This window comes from Rana temporaria, chromosome 2 (genome assembly GCF_905171775.1).
Source record: "Rana temporaria chromosome 2, aRanTem1.1, whole genome shotgun sequence".
Lineage (NCBI taxonomy): Eukaryota > Metazoa > Chordata > Amphibia > Anura > Ranidae > Rana > Rana temporaria.
This window is the reverse complement of record NC_053490.1, coordinates 211540714-211564163: the sequence shown is the minus strand read 5'-3', so window position 1 is coordinate 211564163 and position 23450 is coordinate 211540714. Positions and strand designations below refer to the sequence as shown.

The 23450-nt window shown below is 41.0% G+C and overlaps 1 protein-coding gene across 1 annotated transcript in view; it reads left to right on the top strand.

The window, feature by feature from the left end:
- The window catches only part of AFF3 (AF4/FMR2 family member 3), a 279809-nt gene extending 257160 nt beyond the window's left edge, over positions 1 to 22649 (top strand). Inside the window, exons 14-18 of the mRNA XM_040336366.1 lie at positions 4809 to 4880; positions 10107 to 10200; positions 13870 to 13919; positions 19584 to 19783; positions 22235 to 22649. Of these exons, the coding sequence (XP_040192300.1) occupies positions 4809 to 4880; positions 10107 to 10200; positions 13870 to 13919; positions 19584 to 19783; positions 22235 to 22359 (541 nt within the window). The 3' untranslated portion in view covers positions 22360 to 22649. The remainder of the gene's footprint in view (positions 1 to 4808; positions 4881 to 10106; positions 10201 to 13869; positions 13920 to 19583; positions 19784 to 22234) is intronic.
- Positions 22650 to 23450: the final 801 nt, after the last annotated feature.

Sequence of the window (23450 nt, the reverse complement as noted above, 5' to 3'; positions counted from 1 at the left end):
ATCTTCTGTGGATGTAGGTTGCCTCAATTCCTTCTGTTTCTTCATGTAATCCCAGACAGAGGATTATCAGGGCTCTGTGAGGGGCAATTAATCTCTTCCAGGACTCCTTGTCCTTCTTTACACTAAAGGTAGTTCTTAATGACATTGGGTGTATGTTTGGATTTGTTGTCCTGCTGCAGAATAAATTTGGGGCAAATCACACGCCTTCCTGTTGGTATCGCATGATGGAAAAGTATCTAGCTGTATTTCTCAGCATTGAGGATACCAATGATCCTTACCAAATCTCCAACTCCATTTGTAGACATGCAGCCCCCAAGGAACCTCCACCATGATTCACTGTTGCCTGCAGACACTCATTATTGTAACGCTCTCTAGGCCTTTTGTGAACAAACTTCTTCCTGCTACAGTCAAATATTTCAAATTTTTGCTTATCAGTCCAGGGTACCTGCTGCCATTTTTCTGCAGAGCATATCATAATGTTCACTCTCCTGCGCTGTGCGGTAAGTCCCAACGTGTTATCAAACTCTTATCTTGACATGTTAGTATATGTGGCTAATGCACATCTCGCTGCCTTCCAAAGACTGGAAATGTCCAAAAGAACTGAAATCATAGAAGAAAACAGAGGACGCGTAGGCCTAGTGCATTATCCTCAATCATGTTTTTATTGAATAAAAAAGAGGTGAATACATTGCAGTTTAGTGAATCAGGGTCTATTTGTTCCTTTTTCAACTCATTACTCCGGAGTACACTTAGCATTAACATGAACAGTGAAAAACGAAACATTATTATCAGAGCACAGCATGGGGTGGCCCTCTCCCGCGGCCAATAAAAGTGATCTTGCGGCGAATCCACCGCAGAGACTACTTTTATCTGAAAGCAGATTGTCATGGACATGCAATAATGTCTGGCAGCTTACCTTCTCCTCCATGTGTCCATTAGAGGCCTGACTCTCTTTCTGGCTGCCTTTTATCATCTCTCCTCCTTGTATGGCTCCACCCCAGGCCATCCCAGTAAGTCTATATTAACTAGTGCACTGCAGGTCTGCTTTGCTGTTCAACATTGTTTGTTAGCTTGTGTTCCTGTCTGCCGTGTGCTGTGTTTACCTTTCTGTGTACCGATTTTGGCTCATCTCTGACTACTCCTGTTTGCCTGTGACCCTGACCTTTGGCCTGTCTCTTGGTTACCCTCATCTGCCTGTTGCCCCGACCTTACCCATCACTATCCCTTGTGTCCTCAGTGGCTGCTTCCCCTCTCTCCCTACGGAGCGTGACCTGGGGGATTCCAGGGGCCGCGACCTGGGTTCAGTTGCAGCGAAGGCCATCCTCACCACTAGAGGCTCTGGTAAACACCTGCTGGACCTTAGACTCCGCGCCCTGGGGAATCTTGGGCTCACGTTTCCTGTCCATCCGCAGCAGTCAGCTATTGGGTTCACTACCTTGCGGTGCACCCCTGTCTCCAATGGGGTGCATTTGTCACCTGGCCACAGGTGACCTGACACAGACCGCCGGCTGAAGAAGAGGATACTGGGTTATAATAGCTAGCTGCTGCAATAACAACGGTATTCCTCTACAAAGTACCGACATAAAACGATGACGGGCAGTCCGGAATTTGACTTTGGTAACACTTTGAGCTTCCTTTGGTCAGCCACTACATCTACAATCCTCAACGTTGCTTATTTCTTTGTGCTTCTTCAAAAGAGCTTGAACAGCACATCTTGAAATCCCAGACTGCTTTGGAATCTTTGTCTGGGAAAAACCTTGCTGATGCAGTATAACTACCTGGTGTCATCCAATGTCATTAGGAAATACTGTATCCTCAGTGTAAAGAAAAACAAGGAGTCCGGGAAATGTTTGTTTGGCCCCCACAGAGCCCTGGTCTCAACATCATTGAGTCTGCCTGGGATTACATGAAGAGACAGAAGGATTTGAAACAGCCTACATCCACAGAAGATCTGTGGTTACTTCTCCAAGATGTTTTTAACAACCTACTGACGAAGTACCTTCAACGACTGTGTGCAAGTGCACCTGGAAGAATTAATGCTATTAGGCAGAAAAAAATGTGTCAAATGTGTCCGATGTGTCCGCCATAATGTCGCAGTCCTGATAAAAATTGCAGATCGCCGCCATACTAGAAAAAAAAATAATAATAATAAAAATGCCATAAATCTTTCCCCTATTTTGTAGACGCTATAACTTTTGTGCAAACCAATCAATATACGCTTATTGCAAAAAAAATTACCAGACTTGCGTAAAAAAATACATATTGGCCTAAACTGAGAAAAAAATTGGATATTTTTTATAGCAGAAAGTACAAAATATTGTGCTTTTTTTTTTTTTTTCAAAAAATGTTTTATAGCGCAAAAAATAAAAACCCCAGAGATGATTAAATCCCACTAAACGAAAGCTCTATTTGTGGGTAAAAAGGACATCAATTTTGTTTGGTTACAGCGTCGCACGACTGCGCAAATTGTCAAATTGAAAATTAAGGTCAAGTTAAAGCGATGTAGTGCCTTATCGCAAAAAATGGCCTGGTCATTGAGCAACCAAATCTTCCGAGGCTGAAGTGGTTAAGGTCATTACAGAGGACAAGGGTGCTATCTTCATGTCTTAAGGAAAAGAGATTTAATCTTCAAATACAGAAAGGCTTATTCACAGTAAGAGCTGTGAAAATGTGGAATAGACTCCCGCCAGAGGTGGTTCTGACCAGATCAGTAGATTGCTTTAAAAAAAACTGTATTCTTTCCTAAATGTACATAATATAACTGGATACTAACATTTATAGGTAAAGTTGATCCAGAGAATATTTCCGTTTGCCACTTGGGAGATCATGAAGGAATTTTTTCCCCTGTTGGAGCAAATTGGATCATGCTTTGCTGGTGTTTTTTTGCCTTCCTCGGGATCAACTGTGGGTATAAGATTGTGTAAATAGGGTTGTAATTTTTCCCCCTTTTATTGGTTGAACTAGATGGACTATAAACACATAAAACATATATATAGATTATACGAGAACCAAGAGGAATATATTAGGTTATTTCAGTATTTTACTATATCAAATATTTATGTGTGTTAAATATTTATCATCTACTATATTTTTACTTAGAGAATGTGATTTGGAAGTAAAATTAGTTTTTAAGCTAGATGTATTTTAAAAAATAGAAATTAAAATATTTTTATGTATAAAAATAAAACAAAATATGTATGCAATATAAAAAATAAGAAAATAAATATCCTGAAAATGAGGTCTGGGTAAAACAACCTCAGTATGAGATAAAATACAACTGTTAATAACAACTTTATCCTCTGAGGAAACCATTTCCAATGTTTTCCAACATTTAAGGGGATTGTGACATGCTACTGTGGAGCTCTGTAACATTTCAACTGGCTGGTCTGTTTACTGGACCTGGACTTTTACTGTTTCTTGCAGCTGCACCCTTTGTAGAACATCTACACTGTATTGTCAAAAGTATCGAGACGTCTGCCTTTACACACACATGAACTTTAATGGCATCCCAGTCTTAGTCTGTAGGGTTTAATATTGAGTTGGCCCACCATTTGCAGCTATAACAGCTTCAACTTTTCTGGGACTGCTGACAACAAGGTTTAGGAGTGTGTCTATGGCAAAGTTTGACCATTCTTTTTAGAAGCGCATTTGTGAGGTCAAGCACTGATGTTGAATGAGAAGTCCTGGCTCGCAGTCTCCGCTCAAATTCATCCCAAAGGTGTTCTATCGGGTTGAGATCAGGACTCTGCAGGCCAGTCAAGTTCCTCCACCCCAAACTCGCTCATCCATGTCTTTATGGACCTTGCTTTGAGCACTGGTCCAAATCATTTGGTTGAGGGGGGATTGTGGTGTGGGGTTGTTTTTCAAGGGTTGGGCTTGGCCCCCTAGTTCCAGTGAAGGGAACTCTTAAGGCGTCACCATACCAATACATTTTAGACAATTTCATGCTTCATGGAGGCGCACAGTGTCCTGTAACTCTAAATTGCCAGACAAAGGATGCAATCTGACCCCACTAACACAGATCAGCGCCTGTGCTTTGTGTGGTTAGTTTAAAACAAGGAAGAAAGGTGACTGGCAGGATCAACCGGGTACTTCAAATGGAAGATGTACATGAAAATGATAAAGACCATGATGCCTGTATCCAGGCATTTTAAACTTTTTGTTTTGCAGTTCCAAACTGTAACCTTTTTCCTTTTTTTTTCATACTGCAGGATTATTGCACCTGTTATTCGCATGTATATCTAGGCGTGAGGTTGAGGTTTAAGGGCTTCAGCTCCATGGACCACTTAATTTCTTCTGTGGTTATAGGTTTTCCAGACTCTATAGGAACTGTCTATCATTGATGACATTTAATATACATACTTATTTACATACTCTGTTTATCAAATGCTCTGCCCTAGTGGCCATATTGAATGGACCAAATCGTATTGCCTTATTTGCATATTACAATTTTCTTTTGTGAGGACCCAAAGCATTTGATATAATGCAATCTTTTACTGATCTATGTAAATAAAAGTTATATTTTATCTCATAGTGTGTTTGTTTTACCCAGACCTCTTTATTTGTACCTGTTGATAATTTATTTTTGAGTGGGTACCACTGTATTTACAAGTACCGTATTTATCGGCGTATAACACGCACAGGCGTATAACACGCACCCTAACTTTAAGAGGGAAGTTTCAGGAAAAAAACGTATTGCTTTAACATAATGCCCATTTTTGCATACTCTTTACACACAAGTCTATATAGCATGAACAATTACAAAATTAGGAGGTAAAATCTATAAATGTATATTTTTTTTGTTGCAGGTATGCTTTGAGATTAAAATCCCATTCAGGTCATAGTGGATCATCTCTGGATAAGAAAATTACAGCATTATGGTTTGTATATTTCTGATACATTCCCCCCCGTCCTATTTTCCACTCTGTATTTCTACATGTATATTTTACATGCATTTGCTATTAATACACAGAGTGGAGGATGATGAAGTATGTAAATATGCATGATTACTGAACTTTAAACAACTTTCCCTTGGGTACGATTAAATGACTCAATCATCTTGTAATAGAGTCTTTCATTTTCATATTGGAGGTGATATACAGTACCGTATTTGCCGGTGTATAAGACGACTCGGCATATAAGACGACCCCCTAAAATTCTGCTGAAAACTGTGGTTTTGTGGTCTACTCACCGTATTAGATGACCCCCTTGTGCAGTAGTAATGCGTTTTAATTAAACGAAGAGGCCGCAGCCCGCCGGGTGCTCTGTAAGGCTGTATGTAGTCTGTATATGCGCAGCTCAGCCAATCCCGATGCACTCTGTTGATGACAGAGCATGCTAAGCCTGCTCGGATTTGAGTAACAACCTCTGCCAATCCGAGCAGGCTACATAATGTAGCCTGCTCGAATTGGTAGAGGTTATTACTCCAATCCGAGCAGGCTTAGCAGACTCTAGTCATCAACAGAGTGCATCGCCCGCCGGGATTGGCTGAGCGGCGCATATACAGAATACATACAGCCTTACAGAGCACCCAGCGGGCTAATATCAATCGAGCAGCTGCTTCACCTGGCGTATAAGACGACCCCCGGATTTTGGCTGTGTAATTCTGGTGTAAAAGGTCGTCTTATACGCCGGAAAATACGGTACTTAAAGCGGTTGTATAGTACCATAAAATGTTTTTTTTTTTTTGTTACCTGTAAGGCAAAAGGCATAATGAGCTAGTATGCAATGCATACTAGCTCATTATGAAATACCTTAGAACGAGGCATCGGTAACTTATCTGGTTCACGCTAAGGTAGCTGACATGTTGCCTCGGCGTGTCTTCCGGGTATCCTGGCTCCAGAGCTGTGAGTGGCTGGAGCCGTGGAAGACTTCTTTCCGGCAAGGTCTGGCCTCTCCCGGGCCTTATGCCGAGAATCCCCTGTGCGCATGCGCCACTGCAGTTAGCGGCTCATTGCAAGAGGAATATCTCCTAAACTGTAAAGGTTTAGGAGGTATTTTTTTTACCTACAGGTAAGCCTTATTTATTATAGGCCTTATTATAGGCTTACCTGTAGGTAAAAGTTCCAAAAATGACTATACAACTGCTTTAACAAAGCCAATAAACTAGCTAACTTGGCTGAAATGTCCTGTACTGACCCCATGCATTTTCTATGTGGGGCATATCAATGAAGTTGTCTGATCCACTAAACGGTGAAATAAGGGTCGCGTATCTTATTTCGGCCTGTTTTCACATTGTACCCTTTTCAGTTAAACCTGATTCACTAAATTGTTAGACAATATCTTAACTACAGTGTAGTTGCACGTTAGTAGGCCACAAAAATTTTAAAATGTTTAAGTGTGAAACTGGGACAGCTCCAATTCATCTTCTGAAATCAGGTAACATTTAGTTGCTGATGAGGATTTACTATTTTGGTATAAAAAGAAAAAGTGTGGCAGCGCTGCAAGGGTATAACATGTGAACAATTTGTGCAAACAACAACAGATGATAAATATAATTTGTGCAAACAGCTGATAATAAATAGACATATAGAAATACATGTGTACAAAAAAGTCCAATAATATAATGAAAAATTCTTCCACCAACCAAAAAAGCCTGTGTGCTATTTCTTTAGAACAGCCTCCATATCCAGAGTGCTTCCACCACCACATGCAATGCTCGTACTTTTTTGTACACGTTTATTTCTATATTTCTATTTATTATCAGCTGTTGTTTGCACAAATTATACTTATCATCTGTTGTTGTTTGCACAAATTGCTCACATTTTATACCCTTGCAGCGCTACCACGCTTTTTCTTTTCATACTGTCATCTGTGGGAGCACATTAGTGACAGCTGCAGCAATACATGGTATAGTATTGTATTTTTTCACATTATGCCATTTGCATGATAGAGCGCAACTACTTCAGTTTTAAGTTTTACTATTTTGCTAGGTTTCTCAAAAAAGGTTTACTATTAAATTGATTTGGCATTAAAAATTCTAATACATTTCGATGTAACTTTCATAAATAATTTTTCGGGAGTCTTATATATCTTGCGGCACAAGCTCAACAAGTGATTGTGTAGCATGAACTGAATTCATATGTCTTTTTGATAAGCTTAAAACATTTTTGAATTTTTTAAGGTGTATGTGGACATTGCAGTTTATTGAATCAGGGTCCATTTGTTCCTTTTTCAACTCATTGCTCCGGAGTGCACTTTGCATTAAAATGAACAGTGAGAAACGAAACATTATTTTATTACATGGTGTGGTACTTCTTCTACCACCATGTATTACTTTAGTACTTTCTCTACTGGTTCTACCAAAATACATCCTGCTGATGGATTGTCAGCATTTAACTTCTTTTTATATGGCAGGTATATTGCCGATTATGACACAACTGAGTATTATTTGATATATATATATATATATATATATATATATATATATATATATATATATATATATATATACACTGCTCTAGAAAATTAAAGGAACACTTTGAAATCATATCAAATCTTAACGGGCAAAAATCTCATGCTGGATATCTATACTGATATGGACTGGGTAATGTTGTTAGGAATGAAAGGATGGCACATCATTTGATGGAAATGAAAATTATCCACCTACAGAGGGCTGAATTCAAAAACACCCCGAAAATCAAAGTGAAAAAATATTGTAGCAAGCTAGTCCATTTTGCTGAAATTCCATTGCAACAACTCAAAATGGTCCTCATTAGTTTGTATGGCCCCCAAGTGCTTGTATGCATGCCTGACAACATCAGGGCATGCTTCTAATGAGAGGACGGATGGTGTCCTGGGGTATTTCCTCCCAGATCTGGACCAGAGCATCACTGAGCTCCTGAACAGACTGAGGTGCAACCTGGCGGCACCGGATGGACCGAAACATAATGTCTCAGAGGTGTTCTTTTGGATTTAGGTCAGGTGAGAGTGGGGGCCATTCAATGGTATCAATTTCTTCATCCTCCAGGAACTGGCTGCATGCTGTTCCCACATGAGGCCCTGGATTGTCGTGCACCAGGAGGAACCCAGGACCCACTGCACCAGCATAGGGTCTGACAATGGGTCCAAGGATTTCATCCCGATACCTAATGGCAGTCAGGGTGCCATTGTGTAGCCTGTAGAGGTCTGTGCGTCCCTCCATGGATATGCCTCCCCAGACCATCAATGGCCCACCATCAAACTGGTCATGCTGAACGATGTTGCAGGCAGCATAAAGTTCTCCGCGGATTCTCCAGACCCTTTCAAGTCTGTCACATATGCTCAGGGTGAACCTGCTCTCATCTGTGAAAAGCATGGGGCACTCTGCAGGCGTGGGAAAGGGATTTGGGTATCACCTTCACGGAGACTAAAAAAAAAAAGATATTGTTATTTGCACACAAAGCATCGATGGCAACTAAGTATCAGGAAGGAGGGTATAAAATCCTGACCAGGTGGTATAGAACGCCGCCAATACTGAACAGGATGTATCCGCAAGTGACCAACCAATGTTGGCGCTGCCAGAATGCGGAGGGCACCATATTTCATATTTTTTGGGAATGTCCTATGCTGAAAGAATTTTGGACGATGGTGTCAGAAACGGTTTTAGAAATTACAGATTCAGATATGGGAGATAATCCAGCAGCTTTATTACTTCATGATATCCCTCTATCTAATGAAAAATATAAAAACTCTCTTGTAAGGCACTTGATTACGGCAGCAAAGGCATGTATCCCGGCCCTATGGAAAAGTACGACCGTTCCAACCAAAACACAATGGTTGGGGAGAATAGCAGAAATTCAGCAAATGGAAAGCTTAACTATGATACTGAGAGAACAAGAAGAGAAATACCGGGAGGTCTGGGAGCCATATATTAAATATAGGGAGCAAAGCCGGTAGTTGAAGATACGAGGGATTGGGGGGGAAGCGGGGAGCCCGATGTCCAAAAATGTTAATATATATTTTTTTTTATACTGTTTTCCTTCTTTTTGTCTTTTTTTTTTTTTGTGTCCTATCAGGGTTGTCTATTTTAGAGTGGATGTGAAGGTTACGGGGGTATCACCCCAGTTAAGGAAAAGATATTGCAGTGGTGTTGTATAACATAATCGTATTAGTAGTATGAGACAAACAAAGAGTAGGACGAATTTAAAATACGCTATGTGAAGAATAGTGTAAAGGAGCTAATGGGAGAAGGAATCATGGCAAGGTTGGAGGATAAACTGTTTGTATAGATAGAAGAGAATTATGAATGTATATATATGTGTTGTTGTTGTATAATACTAGTGCAAAATGGAAAATAAAGAATTTATAAAAAAAAAAAAGCATAGGGCACCAGTGGCAGACCTGCCAATTCTGGTGTTCAATGGAAAATGCCAATGGAGCTTCACAGTGTCTGGCAGTGAGCACAGAGCACACTAGAGGACGTCGGGCCCTCAGGCCACCCCCATGAAGTCTGTTTCTGATGGTTTGGTCAGAGACATTCACACCAGTGGCCTGCTGGAGGTGATTTTGTAGGGCTCTGGCAGTGCTTATCCTGTTCCTCCTTGCACAAAGGAGCAGATATCGGTCCTGCTGATGGGTTAAGGACCTTCTACGGCTCTGTCCAGCTCTCCTGGAATCTCCTCCATGCTCTTGAGACTGTGCTGGGAGACACGGCAAACCTTCTGGCAATGACACGTATTCATGTGCTATCCTATAGCAGTTGGACTGCCTGTGCAACCTTTATAAGGTCCAAGTATCGCCTCGTGCTACCAGTAGTGACACTGAGCCTAGTCAAATGCAAAACTAGTAAAAAACTTTTAGAAAAGATGAGTAGGGAAAAAAAATGGCAGACACCCCCACCTGAATAAACATTCCTGTTTTGGAGGTCGTCTCATTGTTGCCCATGTAGTGCACCTGTTGTTAATTTCAATTAACAGCAAAGCAGCTAAAACTGATTAACAACCCCCTCTGTATATACCCCTCCACCTCTGCTACTTAACTGACCAGATCAATATCCCAGGAGTTCTGATTCAAAAGTGTTCCTTTAATTTTTGTTGAGCAGTATATATATATATATATATATATATATATATATATATATATATATATATTTATATTTATTTATTTATTTATTTTTCTTCTTGCAGTTATCGTTGTCTTGCACTTCTGTACTGGAGGATGTTCCGCCTCAAGAGAGATCATGCAGTGAAGTATTCTAAAGCACTCATTGATTATTTTAAGGTAGGCTCAAATAACTGCTATGCAACATATTTTTTTGTTTGTTTATTTTATTTACTGGTATAATTACAAAATGCACAATGGCGGGGTTTACAGAACAATTTAAAGCAGAACATCAAGATAAAATAACTATGCCTTCAAAAGCTAAAATTATAAAGCAGCTTATGCCGCAATATTCACTTTCAGTCGAGATAGTTCCCCAGCAGTACTTTCTCATCTGCTAGATGTCTATGTTTTCCTGGACAAGCCCCAGATTGTGACTGGTCAGTGAAAGGAGAAACAGCAGTGATGAGCTCTATTCTCTCCTCTCTGATTTCTCTTCCTTCTTGTTACCTCATCAACTGATTGACTTCTTGTACTTTTTCTCCCTGATTAAGGTACTTACACTGCTCGCATATAAAAACACATTTAATATTACTTGTATTAATGCTTACAGAGCTGTAATAATGTGTGTTATACCTGCTTAGAGTTAAACTTTATTATTCAAATGGACCTATCTTGCAGCTTTGCAAACATGTCTCCTAATACCAAAGTCTAAACGAGAATTAAAGTGAAGTTGCTACTACATAAACTACACAACTCTTTATTCATTAACAAATAGATAAACGTATTCTTTACATGCAGGCAATGTTTTTAATACCTCAAGTTTTAACTTCTTGCAATACCCTTTACATCACAGTTTACTCTAGGAGAGAGAGAAGCAGCACAAATAGCCATTTAATTGTTATGCAGTACTCATGTTCTAACAAGGAACATGCTGACAGGAATAGACAACAGAGTGACAGAGAGGTGAGCTAATCAGTCTGTTTCTCTTTTTACTTTACAGTCACAGGCCAGGGGAAGGACAAGATCATTATGTATTGCAGTAGAAAAAATACAGAACTTCTGGCCAGCCATACAGGGATGTGCTGTGTGAAGGGCCTGTGTAAATTGCAGAACGGGTTAAACAGATATACAGAATCTTTGGCAGGTTAAAAAAAAAAAAAGTTTTGAATGAGGTCTATAAATTCCTGTGATTCTCTAAAAATCTTCCAAGGGGGCCAGTTATGTATGTACTTGCTCCTCAGTATCCACTGCCAATGATGTTGGATAATTACATGGGCTGCAGTGAGGAAATGTCTAAGCATGGCTCTCTTGGGGAAATGTCTAAGAATGACTCTCTTGGCTGTCTTTTTTGAGCCAGAAATCAGAGAGAAATACCACATGAGGGGGATAGTTACAATTTTAGCAACTCTAGTTGGATGCGTTAAGCATTGCCAGCATCGTTCTGACCCCAAGTGGTAGATACAGTGGAGAGTAATTGGGCACTCATACCAGTCTGAAAGTATTTTGAAGCTCACCTTGTGAGCCCCGTGGTCAAGGGATAAATGGTGAGTTAATGTAAAGGTTTCTTCCCATTCTTCCAGAGAAAAGAAGGTAACCATTTCTGCAGCCCATTTTTCCACATAGAGAGACCAGGATGCACAAGGGACAAAAGTATGTTGTAAATATCAAGGAGTGTGCAAGGAGGAGAGTCTTGGGGTAAAAGGGTCTCAAATGGTGTCAGCTTCACAGACAAGTTTGTTCAATTTGGAATTGAATGAAGAAGTAAAAGGAGTAAAAAAGGTTTCAAATTGTGACAGATCCACAAACAAATGTGTTATATATTCAGAATTGAATGACGTAACAAGAAAATGCTGGGTTCCCAATTAAGGGGGTCATAGGGCCCAATGGGAGGGAGATGTGAAATTTAGGCAAGGCCCCATCCCACACTTCTAGGAGGTGGCAGGTAATAACTAGGGTTGTCCCGATACCACTTTTTTAAGACCGAGTACAAGTACTTTTTGTACTCGCCGATACCCATTACCGATACTTAAAAAAAAAAAAAAAATTGGCGACCGAATGTGACGGTGATTCGTCATATTCGGCCACCCATCTCATCTTGCTATGGAAGTGACGTTCCGCCAAGAAATTTCGCACTGCGCATGTGCGATGCATTCCAAATGATTTGCGACAATACAGAGCAGTGAAACCGTCAGATAATGTCACAGAAGTGACGTTACAGACAATACAAACACTGGGCTATGCATTCCAACACTAATACCTTCCTTGTTACCTAGTGTCTCCAGAACTGTCCCTGTACAACCCAAAGCAACCTGTGGTGTTAAGTTCTGCATTGCTGGTACTTGTAGTACCTATCCAGAGCAACCTGTGGTGATAAATCCTGCTATGCTGGGACTTGTAGTGCCTGCTGTGCTTGGACTTCCCTATACAATCCAGGGTAACCGGTGTTGATTATCCTGCCATGCTAGGACTTGTAGTGCCTCTGGAGCTGTCAGCTGCCCCAATACAAGGCAGGGCAACCTGTGGTGTTAGGTCCTGCTATGCTGGGACTTGTATTACCCCTAGAGCTTAGAGCTTTAAGCTGCCCCACTACAAGCCAGGGCAACCGGCAAATCTGGAGACACTACAAGTCCCAGCATTGGGTTGTACAGGACAGCTGGCATTTCTGGAGACACTACAAGTCCCAGCATGGCATGATAATCACCACTGGTTGCCCTGCCTTGTATAGGACAGTCAAAGGACAGCTGGCATCTTTAGAGGCACTACAAGTCCCAGCATTGGATGATCTATCACCACAGGTTGCTCTGGCTAGGCACTACAAATACCAGCAATGCAAAACCTAACACCACAGGTTGCTTTGGGTCATACAGGAACAGCTGGCAATTCTGGAGACACTAGGTAACAAGGGAAGTATCATTACTGTTGGAATGTCCCCAATCATTTTTTCTTAACTGGATGTAGGTACAAATTACAGATATTCCCACTGCAACTTTAAGAAGATAAAATGGACAGGTGTATTGGATACAGTTAAAAAGTTGTATAGATTTATTGATAGCCAATAATACACTTACATTTTTAGCAGCTTGTATTCAGCTGGGATACTTACAGGACAAGATAGCTTCTGGATCGGGCTGGAAGTGACAGTGGTTGTGAAGCCCTGATGCTGGCTCGTTACGGACCCACTCTATGTGCTGACCCAGAGCAGCATCCTGCACTACCATGTACCCTTGTGGCTGGACAGTACACTAGGAGAAGTGGCAGCAGCGTGTTTCAAGACTCGCTCAACGCTCCGCCCTCCACTCCACCCGCTGACCCATTCCAGGTATCGGGTGAAGCATCGGGAGCATTTGTGCGAGTACAAGTACTCGCGCAAATGCTCGGTATCGGGCCCGATACCAATACTAATACTAATATTGGTATCAGGACAACCCTAGTAATAACTAAGTATGTGGTTGGGGTATCCCTGTGTATTAGTTCAATCCAAGGAAGGGCTTGAAGGTCAGAGGTTAGAGTTCTACTTTAAAATATGTCAACATTTGACATTTGACTCTTACTAGGAATTTGTGCATTCTGGAAAACTTTTGCCAGGGAACTGCTCAGTCTCCCTTTTAGAAAAGTGAAAAGAGTATATCTGTTGAGTGAGTTTGAGTTTGCTCTTTTTGTACTTTTGGGGTGAAATGTGGTACATTTATGAGAATATTTATTAAGAGGTAACAATAAATTCTTATTATTGCTCTTCTCGCTAAAAAAGGAAATGTTTGGATGCTAATTTTATTTGGTAATAATATAGTTGACTAGTATCATAGTTCTTACTTGTGAAAAACAGTGTGCTTTTTTTTTTTTTTTAAGAATTCATCAAAAACATCTCGAATATCATCACCAGGGAATGGCAAGGAAAAGTAAGTGGCTAGATTAGAGCTTGGAAAATGTTCCTCTAATATTCAAAATTGTGAAGGAGCAGAGTGAAAATGTTTCAACCAAATTAAGATAATGCAATATTGTCTGCCCTTTGAGATGTATTAACTGTAAGGCCGTGTACAGACGACCAAACATGTACGATGAAAGCGGTCCGCCGGACCGTTTTCACCGTACATGTCTGCCCGGGGATTTCTGTATGGTGGCTGTACTCACCATCATACATAAATCTGCGCGTAAACAATACGCGGGGCGTGGCCGCGCCGTCGCCGCGATGATGACGCGGCGACGTGGGCAGCCCTGCCAGTTCAATGCTTCCACGCATGCGTCAAAGTCATTCGACGCATGCGAGGGATGGCGGGCACTCGGACATGTACGGTAGGTCTGTACAGACGACCGAACATGTCCGAGCGGACAGGATTCCAGCGGGCTGTTTTAAAACCAAGTCCAGTCCAGAAATATTTGCCCGCTGGAAAAAGGCCCGGCGGGCAAATGTATGCTGGAATCCTGTCCGCTCGGGCCTACACACGACCGAACATGTCTGCTGAAACTGGTCCGCGGACCAGTTTCAGCAGACATGTTCGGTCGTGTGTACGGCCCATCAGTTAACACACAAAATTTCCAATTTACTCTTGGCATACTACACCTTTACATATTTCTAGCAAACTATTGCTTAAAAATAGTGAACATGTGTTTGCTCATACTGCAATACAGTTTCTAGCTGACCAGCTGAGTCAAACTGAGCCCTATTTGGCAAGTCCCTACTTTACTGTGCAAAATTCCAAATACTTACAGTTGTGCTCATAAGTTTACATGCCCTGGCAGAATTTATGATTTCTTGGCCATATTTCAGAGAATATGAATGATAAAACTTTTCTTTCACTCATGGTTAGTGTTTGGCTGAAGCCATTTATTATCAATCAACTGTGTTCACTCTTTTTAATTCATAATAAAGACAGGAACTACCCAAATGCCCCTGATCAAAAGTTTACATACCCCAGTTCTTTTGTGGTATTTTTGGATGAGACTCTTTATCTTCTCAGATGGTAAAGCTGCACATTCCTCTTGGCAAAAAGCCTCCAGTTCCTGTAAATTCTTGGACTATCTTGCATGAACTGCACGTTTAAGATCTCCCCAGAGTGGCTCAATAATATTGAGGTCAGGAGACTGAGATGGCTACTCCAGAACCTTCACTTTATTCTGCTGTAGCCATTGACAGGTCGACTTGGCCTTGTGTTTTGGATTATTGTCATGTTGGAATGTCCAAGTATGTCCCACGCGCAGCTTCCTGGCTGATGAATGCAAATGTTCCTCCAGTATTTTTTGATAACATACTGCATTCATCTTGCCATCAATTTTGACCAAATTTCCTGTGCCTTTGTAGCTCACACATCCCCAAAACATCAGCGATCCACCTCTGTGTTTCACAGTAGGAATGATGTACCTTTCATCATAGGCTTTGTTGATATGGCCAAAAAAAACTAAATTTTGGTCTCATCACTCCAAATGACTGTACCAGAAGGTTTGAGGCTTGTCTCTGTGCTGTTTGGCGTATTGTAAGTGGGGTACTTTGTGGCATTTGCGTAGCAATGGCTTTCTTCTGGCGACTTGACCATGCAGCCCATATTTCTTCAAGTGCCTCCTTATTGCATCTTGAAACAGCACACCACGTATTTTCAGAGAGTGCTGTATCTCACCTAAAGTTATTTGTGGGTTTTTCTTTGCATCCCAAACAATTTTCCTGGCAGTTGTGGCTGACATTTTAGTTGGTCTACCTGATCGTGGTTTGGTTTCAACAGAACCTCTCATTTTCCACTCATTAATTAGAGTTTGAACACTGCTGATTGGCATTCTCAATTCCTTGGATATCTTTTCTTTATCCTTTTTCTGTTTTATACAGTTCAACTACATTTTCCCGCAGATTCTTTGACAGTTTTTTTGCTTTCCCTATGACTCAGAATCCAGAAACGTCAGTGCAGCACTGGATGAAAGATGCAAGGGTCTGTCAGGAGTCCAGAAACTCATTGACCTAATATACACACACACTAATTACAAGCTTTTTTTAGCTCCGAAACACATATATGTATCTAGAGTATATCCACCATTGTTGCAGTATTCATATGTGGGAACATGCACCAATGTACATATATTAACTGCAAGGAAAAGTAATAAATGCGGAAATCCAGTAAAGCTAAACTGCTTCTATTGACCCGCAACTGTAGAATTTCTAATGATACTCTGGGTGTCTTGAATCCCCATAAAAAGGAATTGATTAGGGAATGTTTGTATAGAAAGGATATTTTCCAAACCATTCCTTCTTACAATGACAATTGAACCTGTTACTTTTTGCTGATCTTACATATAATAAACAATTGAGGAGTTTGTTTATTGGCTTTACACAAGCATAATTCATAATCACATAGCTTTGAATAGAAGTAGGGTTTATTGGGACCCCAGAGACCCAAAAAAGTCAAAAGGGTAGGTAGGGGCAGGGGGACTATAGCGGTACTAGGTAGGAGAATATGAAGGAGAATTATAATGAAGGTAAAAAATAATTAAATTTATTGAAAATAACATAAAAAAACAGGAAATACACAATTTTTTTAAAATACATCAACAGCGATATAAAATAGACGTATTATACAACCAGCCAACTCATCACAGAGATGGTAGAAAACCCTGGTCAGAGGGAGGCGGTGGAGCGAAGGGGGTCGTATAAGTCAAGATCTCATCTCTACTAGTTTCGCTACTGTAGTAGCTTCGTCAGGAGATTTGTTCTGTGCACAGGATGACCACTCGTTGGGGGAGCAGGGGTCCAACGTGGAGAGGCTTTCATACAATCATATTGCGTTATTAAACGCAGATGTAAAACTGTACGCAAAAATACTGGCGACAAGACTAAAAAATCTGATGCCAGAATTAATTAATATAGACCAAGTAGGCTTTGTCCCAGGAAGGGAAGGTAGGGACAATAGTATAAGAACAATGCTACTAATGCATAGGGATCAAAAGAAAAAAAAAACAGTCTTACTCATGTCAATTGATGCGGAGAAAGCATTTGACAGAGTAGACTAGGGGTTTATGATGGATACGCTAAGAAGCATAGGGTTGGGCCTAGGGTTGTCCCGATACCGATACTAGTATCGGTATCGGGACCGATTCCGAGTATTTGCGGGAGTACTCGTACTCCCGCAAATACCCCCGATACCAAAATAGAATACTCCCCCGCCGCATCTCCACTTGGTTAATACGGGCGGGGAACATTACAGCATTCATTTGAATAGCTGTAGTCTTTTGCGCCGCATATAGACACTCCCCCTTGCTCGGGTGAACTGTCCAATCCCGAGCAAGGGGGAGTGTCTATACGCAGCGCGGCGCGAGAGACTACAGCTATTCAAAGCTGTAATATTCCCTGCGCGTATTAACCAAGCGGGGATGCGGCGCGGCAGCGGGGATGCGGCAGCATGTACGGTAAGGGGGACATGGCTGCTTTTTTGGGGGGGGACATGGCTGGATATGGGGAGGACATGGCTGCATATGGGGGGGGGCATGGCTGGATATGGGGGGGGTCATGGCTGGATATGGGGGGACATGGCTGGATATGGGGGGACATGGCTGCATATATGTGGGGGGACATGGCTGGATATGGGGGGGACATGGCTGCATATGGGGGGGGACATGGCTGCATATATGGGGGGGAAAAGGCTGCATATATGGGGGGGACATGGCTGCATATATGGGGGGGACATGGCTGCATATATGGGGGGGACATGGCTGCATATGGGGGGGGACATGGCTGTATATATGGGGGGGACATGGCTGCATATATGGGGGGGACATGGCTGCATTTGGGGACACCTTTAAAAAAAAAAGTATCGGTATTCGGTAACGGCGAGTACTTGAAAAAAAGTATCGGTACTCGTACTCAGTCCTAAAAAAGTGGTATCGGGACAACCCTAGTTGGGCCCAAGATTTATGAATTTATGGATTGACAATCTATATAAACATCTGGCATAATAAAAAACCTAGAGTAAGCTTCTGGCTCCTATCTAGGAATAAAAAGAAAGGAGGCTTAGCGGTGCCTGATATTAAAAGATACTATACGGCAGTAATAATTGCAAGGTTAGTGGAATGGGCAAACACAAACACAAGTAAGAGATGGGTAAAAATGGAAAACACGTTGTATAAGGCACAGTTAGGGAAAAATATTTGGATACCACCTAAAAATAGAACACTTAATTCTGACACGCACAAATTAACTAAAATTGTTTTTGAAGTATGGGATAGAATATACAGACAAGAAAACTGGGAATATAATTCCCCATTAATTCCACTGACGGGAACGAGTTTTTTTATCCCAGGTAATGGGACACGGATGGGTAGAGATATGGGAAATGCACAACTACAAGATATAATATCACAAGGTCAAATTAGTACAAGATTAGATTTAATAACAATACACGGGTGGCGGCATGTGAGTGAGTGGGAGTACCTGCAACTTAAGCACTTAGTAAGTACAATTCCTCAGCCAATTAGAGAGGAGAAGACCCTGAATCCAATTGAAAAACGTTGTAATGTTAAAAAGCCTTTGAAGCACGTAATTTCACAAATGTATGAAATATTAACAGAATTAGAAGGAAGGGGGGCTTTACCGTATATAAGGAATTGGGAACAGGACTTAGCAATAAAGTTAGAGGAAAAGCAAATGATAGAAGCAGTGTATAATTATGCAAACGATATTACTACTATTGAAGCTAATTATAAGTGTTTGATAAGATGGCATCTGACCCCGGAAAGAATCAATACATTTCATCTAAGTAGATCCCCCCAGTGTTGGAGGGACTGTAAACCAATAGTAACAATAATACATATCTGGTGGTAGTGCCCAAAAATAGAAGAGTATTGGCATAGCATTCTAGAGCACGTTGAGGTGATAACTGGGGAAAATATCCCTCAAAATGCCTGGAATGTATTATTCCACGGGAACAATAAAACTAAAACAATATCAAGAAACCCTGGTCCCTTCTCTCCTCAATGCTGCAAAGGCACTGTTCCAAAAAAAATGGCTGCAAGTAGGGAAGCCATCTATAAAAGAATGGATACAGATGGTAGACTATATATCTGAGATGGAGTACCTTTGCAGCAGAGAGCAGGGAAGGGAGGAAAGATACAGACAAACTTGGAAGAAATGGCGGGAGTTCAAGCAGTTTATGCAGTGGCTTTGATAGAAGTGGAAGGGATTGAAATGAGTTAAAAGGACGAAAAATATCGGATCTTGGGGGGGGGGGGGGGGCGTGTGAATGGTAAATAGGATGTTTTGTTAGAATTTTTGTATGTATTTTGTACTGTATATGAAAATATTCTTAAAAGTAAAATAAAGATAAAAAAAAAAAGTTGTGAGGTATCTATACCTTTTAATACTATACGTATCACATCTCTAGGTGTGTAAGAACATAACAAGAAACTTTAGTGATCAGGGATATGACATAGTCCACATTTTTCATTAACTGGCTTAGTTGAATAAAATCTGCTAGCTTCATTTATAAGTATCAATCATATTTTTTAATTAGCACAATGGCATTCATAATTAAATTGTGAACTAAATAGATACTAGGAGAATGATAGCTAATAGCTAATGTTTTATTCAGGACCACAATTACTTCATCACCCATATCTCCCAGTCCTCTGGTGAACTCTGTCATAAGCAACTCTACAACAAGTACTTCTGTTATCAGCATCCCTCAGCGAATCCACCAGATGGCAGCCAATCACGTCAGTATTACTAACAGCATACTACACAGCTATGATTATTGGGAAATTGCTGATAATATCGCCAAAGATAATGCAGGTTGGTTATCTTTCTTGTCGCTGCTTCTTATTTCACAATATTACATTGTCAAGTTTTTTATTATACCTGCCTCAAAAATAATATATTTTTTTAAAAACCCATTTTTATTTTGGTACACATGATATACTAAACAGGTGTGATTTGACAACAGCACATAAATAATTATTTTTTTTTGGAAGAAATGTACAAATACATGATACTTAAATGGCAATGACAGATATATAATTTGACAAACTTGCTGAATAATTATAACTCCATACATGGCATATCTCATTTAAAGTGTATGTATATCATTTTTTGTATTTTGTGCTTATATAAGGAAGGGTTAAAAACCCTGTTAGATTTTATTTGCTACCTGTGGCCCATTGAGGAGATTTCCATTTACTTCCCAAAGACACAAAACTTAAACTCAATAAATGGAATTCCCCTTCTATACAGTTGTCACCAGAACAAGCCAGTGGCGGTGCGTCCATAGTGGGCGCAGGAGCGCCGCCCCCTCTCTCCTGCACCGTCACTCAACAATACATAGATTCATGCATTAAATGAATCTATGTTTTGTCGCTGCTGCAGCCCACTATTCAGGTGGCCGGCCCCCTGTTAGCGCCGGCCATCTGAATAACAGCGGTGGCTGTGTTTTGGAAGTGTCTATCAGAGCCAGCGGCTCCGATAGGCTTCCCGATTACAGCCTGTGGGCTCTAATCGGCTTCCAAATGGTTAACCAGAGGACGCACAGGGTGTGCGTTCCCTGGTTAACACTGACACGCGTCTCAGCCAATCAGGTTCACCGGGTCTGGATACTGGTCACCTGATTGGCTGAAGGCGACATCGAGGGTGGGAAAAGACATCGAGGGAATGTGGAGGAGGATGGCTGACCCGAGAAAGGTAAGTGCCGGGCGAAGGGGGGGAAATGGCGGTATTTGATGGGGCAATCTGGTGGCATCTGGCATTTGAGGGGGAAAACTGGCGGCATTTGAGGGGGCAAGCTGACGGCATTTGAGGGGGCAATCTGGCGGCATTTGAGGGGGCAATCTGGTGGCATTTGAGGGGGCAAACTGGCGGCATTTGAGGGGGCAAACTGGTGGCATTTGAGGGGGCAAACTGGCGGCAATTGATGGCACAGTGGCGACAATTGATGGCACAGTGGCAACAATTGATGGGCACAGTGGCTGCGTTTGGTGGCACAGTGGATACGTTTGATGGCACAGTGGTAAAAATTGATGGGCACGGTGGCTACCTACCCCAAAAATAAGACCTAGCGTTATTTTCTAGGAGGGCTGCAATATAAGCCCTGCCCCAAAAATAAGCCCTAGTTTAAAATGCTTGTAAAATCCTATTATCCACTCTGTTACAGTAGTATATAATGTACAATGTGTGTGTTTCTGTAATTTAATTGCGGGGAAAAGAGCTCTGGCTGGTCACAGAAGCGCAGAGTGGCGCTATAACAAAGGTATTTGGCACAATTATTACAGAAACACACACATTGTAATAGAGTGGATTATAGTTTTTTTCAAGTATTTTAATTCAGTTTACACTGGGGATTCCTGTCAGGCAGGGAGATAGAGGGGGAGAGAAGACAGCACATTAAATGGTAAGACCTACCCCGAAAATAATCCCTACTGTGTCTTTTGTTGCCAAAATTAATATAAGACCTGGGCTTATTTTCGGGGGAAACACAGTATGTAAAGCACTTTGGCTAGTCTAGGAATTATTCTAATATGGTTTGGTGGAACAAGATGGTAGGCATGATACACTTTTTATAAGGTACTTTAAGGACAAGGCCAGTGGGACATGTTCAGAGCATATTTTGTTCAGGTCGGAGGGTTTTGTGGACTCAAGATCTTCCAGTTTGTTGGTCATGGCGGTTTGCAAAATATGACCTCACTGGTCAACCATTCAAAAAAAATGTCTTTACACACACTTTAATATACCTTTGCCATTCTGTAAAGAGTTACTGCTTTTGGTTTTCCAAAGTGCCTCTCTTCTTGGTGAGTTAACACTAAGGCCGGCTTCACTCCTATGTGAATTGAATGCCCGTTTTCCCCGCATTCAATTCACATAGCATCCCTATGGAGCCGATTCACATATCTCCGCAGCAGTTGGCGGAAAAACAAGTGCTTTTTTGGTGCGTTTTAGGTTAGATTTCAGCCCAAAGTTTGGGCTGAAATCGGACCTGAAACCGGTAAACTAGCACATACCCGACCCCTGCTGTGCGCCGCTTGCGGCGTCGGTGTGAACCCGGCCTTAGTGTACCTGAATTGATGTAACAGTGCTTTTTAATTTTGGTTGTGTAAATGTATAGGACATGTTACAATTGTCAACTGAAAAAATCAGAGGGCACTTCGCTCCTGTGTAAAGACCCTAATTGTAAGCAAAGCTGTAGGATATATTGTAGATATGCTTTTTCCTTTTGTATTCTAAACAATACATTTTTTTTTCATATTCCTCTATTAGAATTCTTTAAGGAGCTGGATGCATTAATGGGACCAATCACACTGCACAGTTCAATGGAGCACTTGGTTCAATACACTCGACAAGGACTTTTATGGATTCGACAGAGGTCACATCATGTACTGTAGCAGCTTCTGGTCACTGGGTTTTATTTCCACTGGACTTCTAGAACTGCAAGCACTGAGCAATGTTCTATCACTGGCAGCACTTGTTTAAATATCTGTTTCTCCAGCATTGGGCGAATTCATGAACTCCTTGTTATCATTATGCAGGTAATAATTTATATTAAATCCATGCAGCTAGGCAAACCTTTGCATATTGTAAATGCATTACATAATCTGTTCTATGCACCCCAAATGGTTTATTTTTTAATGGTTTGCTGGAAATTCAGGACAATAATAATGTACCTAACATTCTCTTTTCATTTGCAAGTGTCACTTTTTATCTCGTCTGTAGTACATTGTAAGAATAGGCCACTAAACTCCAGATTAAAAAAATAAATATCTGTTCAATAGACACACACAGATAGGCTTAGCTCTGCCCCTTTTTTCCCTGCACTTCCTTTGATTGACTGTCCGAGTCCCTGTGTGAAAAGGAAGAGAGGGGAGAAGAGATGCAGCCTGGATCTCTTCTCCCCTCTCTACCCATTCACACAGGGAAGGGGGAGGACAGAAAAATATTAAAGCATTTTTTACCTAAATGCAAGGAATCCATTAAGGTTAAAAAAAAAATTACTTTAGAACCACTTTAACCACTTCAATACCGGGCATTTTCACCCCCTTCCTGCCCAGGCCAATTTTCCGCTTTCAGTGCTGTCACGCTTTAAATGACAATTGCACGCTCGTGCGACGTGGCTCCCAAACAATATTGACGCCCTTTTTTCCCACAAATAGAGCTTTCTTTTGGTGGTATTTGATCACCTCTGCGGTTTTTATTTTTTGCGCTATAAACAAAAAAAAAATTAAATTTTGAAAAAAAACACAATATTTTTTACTTTTTGCTATAATAAATATCCCAATTTGTTTTCTAAAAAATATATATTTTTTCTCAGTTTAGCCTGATATAAATTCTTAGACATATTTTTGGTAAAAAAATCGCAATAAGCGTATAGTGATTGGTTTGCGCAAAAGTTATAGCGTCGGCCCCTACAAAATAGGGGATAGATTTATGACTTTTTGTTTTAACTAGTAATGGCGGTTATCTGCGATTTTTGGCAGGA